This window comes from Dermacentor andersoni, chromosome 1 (assembly GCF_023375885.2).
Source record: "Dermacentor andersoni chromosome 1, qqDerAnde1_hic_scaffold, whole genome shotgun sequence".
Taxonomy (NCBI): Eukaryota; Metazoa; Arthropoda; class Arachnida; order Ixodida; family Ixodidae; genus Dermacentor; species Dermacentor andersoni.
In genome coordinates this window covers 94,906,462-94,919,536 of record NC_092814.1, presented here as the reverse complement: position 1 = coordinate 94,919,536, position 13,075 = coordinate 94,906,462, and the positions used below count along the sequence as shown (strand labels likewise).

Sequence of the window (13,075 nt, the reverse complement as noted above, 5' to 3'; positions counted from 1 at the left end):
ATGCCGAGAAGAAAGCTGCACTGGTGTGTGCAGTGTAAACTTCTATGTTGATGTTCTACTTACATTAATTCAGGCTTTAGGTTGTTGGGCACTATGACGCAGGTGCCACAACAAAAAGCATCTATAATGAAAAAAAATTGCTTTGTTGAATGCAAGTGGAACAGACAAAACTCGCTGTAAAGTTCTTTATGGTGCTGGTTTTCAACGTTACTTGCACATTGGAACAACCATTTCAAAAATGGTGTTTATGAAGCATCAGAGTTGATGCACAATACCGTCATTGCACATCATAGCCTTATACGCTAATGCATGATACTGCACTCGACAAATGCTCGCACAGCCACCACCGTCGAGACCAATATACCAAATTTGTGACGAGTCTCGCAACACTACTGCCGCAAAGGGTGCTGGTAGCAGCAGGGCTGAAGGGTTATGGTAAGAGGCATTTTTTTTTTTAACCCCATGACAAACTGGCTTAGCATCCACAATGGTATTCTCGGTATTCCCTTCAAGGCTGCCTTGAACCAAAGTACAGTGCAAAAGTGGTGAGGACTAGGTGTTGGGCCAGCAGGGCCCGTGTACATGCACTTTGAACACCGCAAGATCAGTCTTTTGACCATTGCTACACTGAATACTTGCATGTATGAGCAACCTTGTTGATATGCAAGTCTATTGCCCTGGGCACTGTACTCCCAACATTAGCAGCTGCTGTCACTTAAGCTTTGTTTGCTACAGACAGGCATAACGGAGGCATAGTTGCTTTTATAGAGCTTGCGAACTGATGAATACATTGCTGCACTAACATGAGCTTTGTCTCATTTTCCCTTAATTATGTCTCTCTACCTTGTGGGTTTCCGGAGAAGTATTACAGGAAAATAAAGACTAGTAAGAACTGATGGGGTGAGCGCTCGACCTATCGTTTCTTGCTAGTCTTTCCACGTCTTTATTTTCCAGTTAGTGCAATAATGTATTCATTAGGGCTCAACCAACTCGCACAACAACAAGTTCTCAACTTGTGAACTGAATTGTCTCTAGGTTGCTGGAGTGATGGTGGGTTTCACACAGCTCGTTGCTGAGCATGGTCCACTTACACAGCTATCTCAAACCCACACTTTGCAGTGCACCTTTTGATGACTTAAGCAAATGCAGTTGTATTTATACTGTATTCTAGACAAAGTTTTAGCGAAGCATCATCTGAAAAGTATGTGTTTACCGTCGTTAAAGACTAGAAAACTCTCCATTATGCAGTTTTAATTCACGTATATTGTGAAACAAAAGTGGAGTACACAGCACTGGCTTTTGGTTCGTATTTAAGCTTTTGCTGCTAGAATGCTGCCATTTCTATAATGAAAGCTCACAGACATCCAGTACAATCTTGAATGAAGGTTGCATAATATTCGTTTTAGGCTACAAGCAATCCAGAAAGAAAAGCTCCTTTGCCCAGGAAAAGGTTCTATCACAGTAGCGTACAAGTTAATCACAGTACTTTAAAGTCAACAATGAATAGCACATTTCACAATAGAAAGCAGAACTTGCTTTGATGTCAAGATGCACAGCACATCAACACTCGACGCCTCTGCCTAGGCCACTCCAGTGATCAGGTACACACAGAAAGTACTTGTCCATTGCCTCACAGAACCGAACTCTATAAAGGTTTGGCCAGACGATTGTGGGAAGTTTCCCATGGCCCCGAAGAGTCACAGTTGACTTCACCACCATCTCAAGCTTCTTGTCCCAGGTGAAAGTACGTATGTAGTCTATTATACCAACCACCAGCTCTTTCCGGTCATTGTCAAAGCCAACAAGCAATGAATAATCCATGACAGAATTATCAGATAAAAAATTTGCATCATTCCTGATAGCCAGAGATAGGACAGTTTTGGAATGTGGTCGAACATACAGAGGAGAATCGCATGTTGTCTTCAGCAAGTTTTCATCTAAAAGGACCACATCGCCTTCAGTTTGTGAGCGTGTATTTACCATACGATTACGCACAGAACCCTTGAGGTCAAACTTTTGAGCAATGTTACGCTTGTAGAAGAGGTTCTCCATGACCAGGAGGTCTAGCTTTGATGCAGCATTGGTGGCAGAGTTCTTGTACCCGATGCGGAACACACCAACAATCTTGGCCAATACGGTGGGTTGCCTGTCGGTACAAGCACTGCTTACATATTGAAAGTACAGGGGTGCAAATTCAAGGAAAGACTGAACCTCGTAACGAGACATTTGCTTCAAGATAAAGCGGTCATCATGTGTTTTGCAGAATGAAGAACCAGACTTCCCACCTTGTGCACTCCAAGACACGCACCGAGAAAGTGAGTGGATGAAGCGATCTTCTCCATGAGGAAAAATGAGACATCGCAATTTTCGGAACTGTTCAGCAAAAAATATGCGGCAGTAAAACTGTGATGTTGCATCACTGAACTGGGTTTCAATGTGCATGTTGGGGTTCTTGTGTCCAGTTCGCTTGTCTGTTTCCTGGCTGCTACAAAGAGCCAGATCATTAAAATCTACCATAGCATTCTCTGCAGGTGCTTTTGTAGTTGGACTAGGCTGCTCACGCAACTGATTTAGAGCTGTTGTCAGAGTTGACTGCAGCTCTGCAAGTTTCTGTTCGTAATCCGTGGAAGCAAGAGCATGAGCGATAATAGAGCTGGGTTCCTGGTCATATATAACAATGGGAATTCTGGCACCATGAGACACATTAAAATGGTCTGATGCAGGAAATGGGCTTTGAATAGGATTGCTTCCAGAGCTAGACAGAAGCTGGCTGATAATGGTTTTAACAGTTCCTCTTTTTTCCTGTTTGCCAGGTGTGTCATCATCTACTTTGGATGCTGCGGACAGTTTCGTACGATTTTCAAGCATGCGTTCTGCACCATCGGAACGAGACCGTTCGTGGCTCCTTAAGGCTGCGGACTTCTTTGACTCTGTGCTATCGTCCAACCCTGGTGCTTGGCTATAGCTGTCCTGCTTTGGAGTACTTGTGTCTTGGCCCATAAGGCCAGCATATATCCCTGGAGAAGCGCCGTACATACAGCTTGAAACTGATGAGCTGCTACTGGACACCCGTAGTGCTGTGCCAGTAGGAGGACTAAAGCTGTCGTCGGGTAGGAATGCAACATTGTCATCCCTGATTATATCCAGCATTTGATGTGGTTCAATGCTGAAGTGGCCCTCCACAATGTCTGCATCTCCAGCAGAATCACTATCTCCCAGACTGCTGGCTGTGTCTATGCTTTCATTGAGTTCATGTTTGGCTGAACCTGTCTGGTCATCTGAAAATGCTGTGGTGTCAGCTCCAAGTGAAGATGTGGGCTTCTTCATTTGGCTTGATTTTGCCAGCAACTTTTCTTCTCTTTTTCTGACTGATTCAAAGTCTTGTAACCTTTTGTTCCAACAATTAACAGCATCTGCAATGTAGTGTTTTAGTAAGACAAGGCTGTCATTGATTTTCCAGGCCAGTGAACATGCCTCATTGAGGACGCACGTGTCCAATGTAGATGGATCTTGTGATTGGCACTTCTTCAAGTTTGGTGATGTCAGCTGGAGCTGAATGTCTTCTATTTTCTCTTTAAAGGCATTCTTCTCCGTTTGCTGCATTTCCATGAGGTCTGCGGCAAAAGCTTCATATTTAGTAGCCTGCACCTGTGCCCTAAGGGAGCACAATGTCTCAACGACAGTGTTATAAACCCAGTAGCCTTTAAGTGCCAAGTCCCGAATCTCATCAACAACTACACTAACTTGAGGAATTTCATCAACAATGGAGATCACAGGTGGAGGCAAAGCAACTTCCCTAATTGCGATAGGTGAGTACTTGAAAGATGCCACTACTTGCTGTGAAGCAAAGTATTGATAGTGATCATGGTGCAAAGAATGTTGGCACTGCTCATGTGAGCCCCTGCATGTGTAGGCATGACCATGAAAACGCAGCTCCAAGTATTTGGCAAATGAAAGTGACCATGTTTCCTCACTCATTGTAGTAAGTGGTGTCACAAAGCGACATTTACGGCACCAACTCCACATGAGAATAGAACTCTGGGCCGTGGTTGGTGGATTGTCTAAGTGATGCAACAGAATTTGAATACAACCATTTTCATGAACAAACTTGCGCACATGCTCCAGCATGGGGGTGTCGCAAGATGTATTGGGACATGTGTAGGATGATCGAAAGCAATAGCGCTCTAGGAAACCACCAAGTGGAATGTCATTGCGACCATAAAAGTCCATATTGACCACCCATGGATTGACGCAGAAGTATGGTGCATTGCTTGAAGTTGGTGAATAGCTACAGAAAAGCACAGCAACCCTTTGATGGTTGTAGGGACTGAGAGCATCAGTTCTGCCATCACAGATGTGCTGGTCTGCTGTGGCCCCAGCCCCATTGGTTGGTGAATGTCCTGGCAAAGTTTCAACCTTGCCAAAGTTGTGATGGCAAAGGTTCTGGATTCTTCCGCCACGGGCCCGAAAGTCTGCTAGCAGTGCTTCTGCTTCAACTGATTCCCAAAAGTATGAAAGCTTCTGATAAGTAAAAGGGTGATATGGAAGAATGACCACCTTTTCCAGCATATTCTTGGCACTCAATGTACTCAATGATGAATCATCAGGTTCCATTTTGTTCCACACTTCCTCAGTGTCACATGTTTTAGGAGACCAGTAAATTTCATCAGAGAAAAACTTGCGCAGTTCACAGCGGCGACCAGCTTCAGTCTTCAGGTAGGGCACTGTGAGCCTAATAAAGGGTGAACAACACAGAATTGTTGAATCCAGGGCTAACTTAAATGAGTTACTTAGTGGCAGAACTTGCGACTTCAATGAAAGTCTGTGCTCTGTGACTGCAGCTGCATCTTCATCCGAGTTTAACAAAGTGTGGAGTGGATCACTGAAGTCTTCAACACAGCTAATCTCTACTTTTCTTGTACTGTCCTCTGGCCCCAACGACACCTTCTGTTCTGTGTGGTCCGATGCAGCAAGGCTTTCATCATGCATGGCACAGTTCTCTTCAACTTCATTTTCCATATCATCCTCGGTAATGTGTAACCGTGCTGGTGGTTCAGCATGCTCATCCATTAAGAAAGCCAGCTCTAGTCGCCAGTTAAAAGCTACATACAGCATGAAACGAATTATGTTCTTGACTTTCTTTAGTTCAGTTCCCGAGCCTCCTCTCAACAGAATAGTGCATCCTAGTGTGCTAGTGCATCCATCGAAAAACAGAAGTGTCTTGAATCTATTTGATGGGAGTAGATAGGTCTTCACAAAAAAGTTTTGGCAGGAACCCAAGTTAGGCTTTCGAAGCTGGGCATCTATGGAGCTAACAATAGCTGATTGAGTGCACCGTGAAACTCGTTCCATAACCGATGGCTTCACATTGATTGCTAGAGTAACATCCATCTGCAAAAGCTTTTCTTGTGCCAGCCGAGACACTGTTTTTTCAACAAGAAGCAAGTCTGGCTGAAAGACCTGTATCTTGGCAACAACGTGCTTGAGATACTCGCATTCTTGCATAAGAATAGGGTCAAGTGAGGAGAGCTTGTTTTCAACTCGCTGGTACACAATGGACGAGCCCACAAGAAGAATGCGTGGGTTAGTCAACTGTTGTCGCATCTTCTTATGAACAACATTCTTTGTGCAAACAACGCCATTGACAACAGCACATTCAGTTCTGTGTCCCCCTGGAATCTTCTTTATATGAACATACTGCCGAATATCCATGTCATCATCCAGGTGCTTCACATCAGGTGTTACAGTGCTTGCGACTCTGTGAATAATTGGCAACACTACCTCAGCCCAAGGCAATGGAAGCCCATCAGCTGCTAGAAGCTGGTTCAACAGGTCTTTCTCAAGCGCACTATAGGCCGAGTTCAAGCTCTCTTTGGCTTCTTTCACCTTTGTTTCATCAAGCACAGACTTTTGCTGGCCAGAGTTATTCATGCTGCAGCTTGCATACAAAGCTCCACTGACACAGTCATCTGCAATAGTGCGATTACAGATTTCACTATTTATAGCACTTCGATGGGAGTCCCAGCGGCTACGCCTTGTGTCCTCAGGTTCTTCCTCCTCTGGGGATATGGCCAGTGAGTCACGTGGTCTTGAGACAGTTACTCTGGATTCTTTCAAATCAAGATTGAGAAAAAATGTTGATGTTGATGCTGCAAGTCGTTTCTTTTCCTTGTATGGCATTGAACTGTCCAAGCGGTCAGTTGGCATCTTATCTACTCTGAGTATGTCATCCATAACGGCAAAAGGAGAAAGGCTGCCAGCAGGCTGAATTTCAGAAACCCAAAGAGGATCTTGATTCTCCTCCACAACTTCATCAGGAGGGCTGTTCGAATGGCTTGAGCCAGCATCTGTCTGATTGTCTGAACCAGGCTTATATAGGGAATAGGCATCAATAAAGATTGGCTCATGAGGTAGCACAGGCTCCAGGAAATTGCTATCAATCAAAGCCTGTCCAATTGAAATTGCCTCCCCTCGTGAAGAGACTTTCCCCTGTGCTACAAGCCAGTCCACAAGTTCATTCCCAACTACACAATTGCTGTAGGAATGAAGGCGGTGCCGGTGGGTCTGAAAAGAGACTCCATGAACTGGGTGTTGTATCTGAGACCACAACTCACGAATGAACATCTTGTCGTAGACAGGCGTCCTGCCTGGTGAAGGGGTTTGGAAGCCAGACTTGTCTGAAGGGCTGTAATCTTCCGTGTCTCCCTTTGGAACGACTAAGGCTTCTTCCCGAAATCCCACTGAAGTCTTTCTTCTTCCTGATGAACCCCATGTGCCAGTATCAGGTGAAGTGGAGTCTTCCTCTTCCATGCGCATCATACCCAGCTTATTCTGCAGATCCGACAGGACTCCACGCAAATCAGCACTCAAGTCCAGCGATTTGACGTAGGATAATACCACCTGACAACAGTACATACAAACCCGCAAGTCTCCTCTATATCCGATTATTTTACCAGGAATCTCACGGTTACAGCAGCGGCTGCAGAATATCTGGCCACAAATCCTACAGTGGTGGCGCCGACGAAAAGTTGTGAACTTGTCGCCGCATTCGTAGCACTCCCTGCAGTTGCTGTCCGGCATCCAGTATTGTTTGAAATCTGCGTCTTTGTACGCATTTGGGGCCACGATACCGCGGTCCATGATGTGCGCGATACGACTCAACACACCAGAGAAACTGCGTGTGTACAAAACGTCCAGTTCTCCTCTGCCCTCGGGAGGTGGTGGCGGTACTGTCTGTGGTTCAGCAGTTAACGCACGTGTAGCAGCTATCGGAGAGTCGCATTCAGTCCTGGCACTGGGCGATGATTGTGGAGCAGGAGCAACAACTTCGTCTTCGGGGATGCATTGACAGGGACTCTCTTCACGCACTTCAGGCACTGCGGGGTCCGCGGTAGGACCAGTTCTTGGTGCTCGTGAAAGCTTGAAGAACCGGCTCAGAGAAAACCCACTCGCTTTAGTTTTCATGTCGGAGCTAAGAGGAGCAAACTCGGTGAGCGAAGTGGGCGAATCGAGTTTCTTCGCTCCGCGACGGTAATCAGCGGGCTCCATTTTGCACGCCCCGTTGACAGGCCAGCTGTTTTCGATGCACGGCTAGGACATTGCTTGGGCTTGAGCGTGGTTGGTCTGTCTTATTGCGATTGGTTTCCTGCCAACATATGAGCACTGAGTAAGGAAGACCCACAGGAGCGTCAAACAAACCATGTCCACGCACTAAGCACACCGAGTACTGCGCTAAGCGTATGAACGGTATGAATGATGAATGAAATTACTCTTCCCCACACCGTAACTAGAGCCGTAGCGGCCATAGCCATAGAACCGTAGCGGCCAACTGGGCCAACATGGGGCCAATAGCCACCTCCGGCCTCCCAGCCCTCCGCTGGCTTGCCAGCCTTGCCTTCTCAACAGAACAAACACCAACTGGAACTATCCCTATCCCTGCCGCGCGAGGACGCCACATTTTAGGTAGTAAGGGTGTGCGAATATTTGAAACTTTCGAATAACGAATCGAATAATATCCTATTTGATGCGGTGTTTGAATTGAATAATCACTATTTGTAAATGTGAATATCTTTTGAATACTTTTCGAATTTTCAAAACGTCAAGTGAGCACAAATAAACATAAAATTGGACCAAAAGTACATGAGAGAAAAAGAGAAAGTAAAACACGAGAACTTGCGTACACTCAAAAAAAAGTTTACACCTTTTGCGGCTTATCGTGTCCCCAAACTATAATCGTCATCTGCCTCGCTTGCGTTTCCTCTCTTGAAAACTGCGCTCGCTACTTTCCTGTCGAGAATGCTGTGTCAAGATGATAACGCGCAAGCTGTTCGTGACTAAGAAGTACCAGGCTCGCAGCGTTAAAGAAAGGAAATGCGGGCAAGACAGATGACGATCCCTCACTCTAAAAAAAGTTTACGCCCTTTGGGTTGTATTTTGTCCCCAAACGATAATCTCCATACGCTTTTTTTTCTGCTATATATCAGTTAATTGCTGAATGTACTGTAACTTATCTTTTCGATTACTTTTCCAAAGTTTGAAACAAATTTCAGCATTAGCATTTGTTGGGCGTGTTGGTAAACTGACTTGGAAAGCATATTTAGCGCCAGTGAACAAGGACGGAAGGGAGAGGACTCCACAATGCGCTAATGTGGTGTAGTCTCCCTTCTGTCCTTGTTTGCTGGCACTAAATATGCTTTCCAAGTTGGAAACAAAGAAGTCTACGAAAACTCAGAATCTGCTACACGAAAGTTTTGGCCACATGTACGTTCTTCTTTCGCTTCGCCCACTGCTTGTGTATTTTGTTCTACTGAAAAAATGTACATTTCATGCGCAAACATTCATTTTATGAAGAAGCAACGATCGATCGATGCCCAGCAAAAGAATGGGACATCTTATGGACATTCATTACATATGAACTGATGACATAGCGCGATATAGTCGCACCAACTACAGGCACCAACTGCATAGCATCGTCGATGTCAAAATCATAGAAGGGCGTATACAATGTGAAAGTTTTGGAGGGCCTACAATGCGCGCCTAATATACAAACTTTATGGAAGTCCAATGTACGTCTGAAGTACTGTTTTTAGAGACGTTCTATGGACATCCAATATTTTGTCCGCTGTATGTCTGATGAATGAACTAAATAGATGTTCAATGGACATCCAAAACTTTGATGCCACTGTACGTCCCTTAGATTTATGTCCATTTAAAGCATGTCCATAGGATATCCCATATTTTGCTGGATGTTTGGATCAATCCGGCACATCTATTGGATGTTTGTGGCTACCTGGGATCATATTTATAACACGCATGCTGTTCTTGACTTGGAAGTACCAGTCTCACAGCATTAAAGAAAGGAAATGCAGACAAGAGACATGACGATTATTGTTGTGTGGCAAGATATGACCTAAAGGGTGTAATTTTATTTAAGAGTAGTGGAGCAGGCTATACACTCTTAAAAAAGTTTACACCCTTTGAGGCTTATCTTGTCCCACAACAATAATCGTCATCTGTCTTGCCCGCGTTTAGTTTCTTTAACGCTTCCCAGTCGCGAACGGTTTGTGTGTTATCAGTTCGACACAGCATTCTCGACAGGAAAGTCACGAGCGCCGAGTTTTCAAAAGAGGAAACGCATGCAAGGCAGATGACGATTATTGTTTGGGGACAATATAAGCCCTAAAGGGTGTAAACGTTTTTTTAAAGTGCTCGTGCACTCATAAAAAAATGCTTAAGCCCAATGCACGCATAGATAAGTGGCACTCCTGTTCTTGCCTCAGTGTTCTGTACTGGCGCTCCCTATAGAAACCGACACATTTAAAAAGGCTCTGCAAAATAAGCTGTTCGTTTCATATAGGACATAGGTACAACTAGTACTTTTCACTATCTAGTGTTTCTTACGCTTTGGTTTTAACACTGCTTGCTATGTGGTGCGATATGGATTTGTTGAAGTTTATGTATAACATTGCAAAGTATTCTATCAAGTAGTAGGTATAATTTCTGCTAGGGCATCTTTGGTCCAACATTACAATGAAATTAACCTGAAACGTTTTCTTTAGACTTGAGATCTCAACTTTTTTCCTCCCATTGTATTCACTTTCAATAATGGTACATACCTGTACTGACATTATATAAGCGCAACTGAGATCTTAAATGTGTTAGTGTGACATGCGTGTTAGAAATCTGCCAGGCAGACAGTATGATTCACCCCAAGGTGAGGATGGAAAGCATTCTGCTCCTTGGGATGCACTGTTGATGCTGGGAAGTTGAGGCATTGTTAGGCCCTTCATGAAACGCTAGCTTCTTAATGAGCCACGTCAACCCTAAGATCTAGCTTCTTTTTCTCTTCCTCTCTCTTAAGTGGTGCTTGAGGCACATAAAACTGCTGAAGCTTTTTCTTTTTTCGTACCATTCTCCTATATGTTTCAATTTAGCCACCACTGTCCTCCAAAAGTGGCCTGTACTTGAAAATATACCACTTCTCAGATAACAATACCACTAAGTGTCAGATATTTTTGAAGTGTCACTTCATATTGCTCTTTTTGTAGCTCTATTCAAACACACAAGTGCTTGACTACCCATCTTGTATCCTTCAGAACGAAAATCAAGGCCCTGAATTGACAGACAACACTTTCCAAAGGACCGAGTGCAGACTGCAGGATACAAGAAAAGGGGCTACACAGCAACCGTGCACCTTAAAGTCGTTGAAACATTTCCAGATTTCAAGGCAAGTAAAAATTATTTTCAATGTTTAATATTAGCAATTACTATATCATATTTGCTTACACTGCAGAAACAAGGCTGCCGCATTTCTGCTTGCTAAGCCTGCAGGCACCTTAAATTTTATACGTGTTCTAGAAATAATTCAGTGCAAAACAATGCAATGCTCTAGAGGGTTGACATTATGATACCAAAATCTTTATAAATGGTACTGTTTGCACCACTCCACAAACAGCATTAACAGTACTAAACATGATGACTTTTATCTTGAAATTTACTCTGATGTTGTCAGCTCTAGCACGATAGCCTCTGATGCAGAAAAAGGAATAGTGGTATGGCACCTCCGTTAACATGTACAGAGTCCCTGCTCAGATGTGGCACAAGTTTTTTTTTCCACCACCATTACAAGTGGTCCAAAAAGTTGTCACTTTTAAGCCAAAGCAAAAAAGCAATGTGACCAAGTAGGTCACATGATATTCAGAACTTCCAGATGAGAATACATATTAGAGGGCCCATCACCAGGTTTGGGCATTGTAAACAAAAAAGCGTGGTGCTTAGATTACATGGTGGCAATCATGTCCCCAAAGTATGAAACAGCTGTGTGGCAAAAGCCCATTTGAAATTTCAAACAGAAGGCCCTGCGCACTTGAAGCGAGAGAGCATGAGAGAATGTCACATGCAAAAGTACCTCTATGCAAGACGTGCTGCTTGCAGCGTCACCGATTTTAGTGCGTGACCTTGGTTAATCATCTAATGTGGAAAAGAGAGTGAGAAGAAGAAAAAAGGAGGTGGGGCTTGTCACATGAACGTGATGCAGTCCACCGGCTTTGGTATGATAGAAGGCAGGGAAGCAATGCTGCTTGCAGAAACTAGTCGATGCAAAGGGGGAAACTGTCTCTGTTGACAGAGATGCCCTGCCTCCTGGTGCCATCATGACAGGAAAGTTCAATTTCTTCTACCTTGTCCAGTAATGAACCAATTAAAAACAATAATTTTGGTAAAATGCTTCCTAGACAGTGCATTAGAACTACTAGCGATTACACAAGTTTTGCAGTTTGGCCTAGTGAGGCGCCTTTTAATTTTTTCTTACCATAAACAAGAGCCCTCCTTTTGGCTATGTCGGGCTCTGTAATAACTAGTAAATTCAAATAACTAGTAAATCCAAATGTGCAAAATGTCAGTGTGCACAAAGATGTCCACTTTATCTGTACTACATGTGGGAGGTGTAATCAATAGATTAATCAGCCTGCTTTGTCCAGAAAGGAATGATGGAAGGTCACATTAGCCTGAAAGCTGTGCAAGTTGTCTTTTCTGTAGCTCAAAAGATGGCAATAGCAATCAGCAATGCTACAGAAAGGAAATCGCATATGCCACAACAGTTGAAGATTGTAGTACCCATACGAACCCCAACATCTGTGAAGAATAATTTGACATGAAAAGTGCAGCTACACTACTGCAAAAATACAACTACTCAAGCAGAAAAGCTGCGTCATTACAAACAACATATTCAAAGAAGCACACTATGACATACTATATACGTTCTTGCTGTGAAACAGTAGAGTAGAGAAAGCAACAGAGAACAGTATTGCATAAAAATGTTGCAGGTCAGTAAAATATGAGCCAAACAGTTGCCAATTTAAGACATTTGTATCTTGGTATTGATGCTGAAGTAAGCTAAAGGCTATGTACTTAGGACTGGTGCCTATAAAAATGCAGGTGCTACAACAAGCATTATAACTGGTGTGGCCCGTACATCTGAATATACTCTCTGCTGTATCTGATTTGCCGCCTACTGTACTCTGTCACACCTCACATTGTATTGAAATGAAAAATTGTAGGCTGCTCGACAGCAGCATGAAGGTACAAAATAAGCCCGTATGAGTTTCTCAGGAAGAAACCATTGCAGTTGAAAGAGAAATTCACCCAGGTCCGGGGATCAAGCCTGCGATCAAATCCATTACGACATTGTTGGTGTGCCGTCTGAGTTAACCAGGAGGCTAGCAAATGGCAAGGACAAATTAATGGTAACTCAAAGCACAGGGCAGCTGAATATAGCATAACTTTGTAACAAAAATAGGACAATTTTAATATTATAGATGCACTGCAGCAGTAAGCAGATGCAACTCTTTGTTGGGCTGTGCCTTAAATATTTACTCATGGTCAATTGGTTCTCAAGTTTATGTGATGCCATTTGCTGTCTCTACATCTATTTCACAGTTTCCTGTAACCGTAGGAACTTTGAATTGCCAAGTCAAGGTAGCAAAGGCAGCTCAACTGACAAGACTGTCTGAAGCCCTTTCATCAGGACAGCCTGTGCCATCTCGGAAAATTATCTTCTTTAATATGACCAGACTGT

General features: G+C 43.7%; 1 protein-coding gene and 1 long non-coding RNA gene across 3 annotated transcripts in view; one reads left to right on the top strand and one right to left on the bottom strand.

Annotated features, from left to right (window-relative positions):
* Positions 1-171: 171 nt before the first annotated feature.
* On the bottom strand, positions 172-7,858 carry fab1 (1-phosphatidylinositol 3-phosphate 5-kinase fab1). The gene has a single exon (XM_050193789.2). It carries the CDS (start codon positions 7,546-7,548, stop codon positions 1,561-1,563), a length of 5,988 nt encoding a protein of 1,995 aa, XP_050049746.1. The 5' UTR covers positions 7,549-7,858; the 3' UTR covers positions 172-1,560.
* Positions 7,859-8,259: 401 nt separating this feature from the next.
* LOC140216112 (uncharacterized) overlaps positions 8,260-13,075 on the top strand; it is a 78,086-nt gene continuing 73,270 nt past the window's right edge. Inside the window, exons 1-3 of one of the 2 annotated variants that reach the window (XR_011892778.1) lie at positions 8,260-9,863; positions 10,596-10,726; positions 12,937-13,071. This is a non-coding gene — a long non-coding RNA (uncharacterized lncRNA). Of the gene's footprint in view, positions 9,864-10,595; positions 10,727-12,936; positions 13,072-13,075 lie in introns of those variants that run through there. The other variant, XR_011892777.1, reaches the window with a different exon arrangement.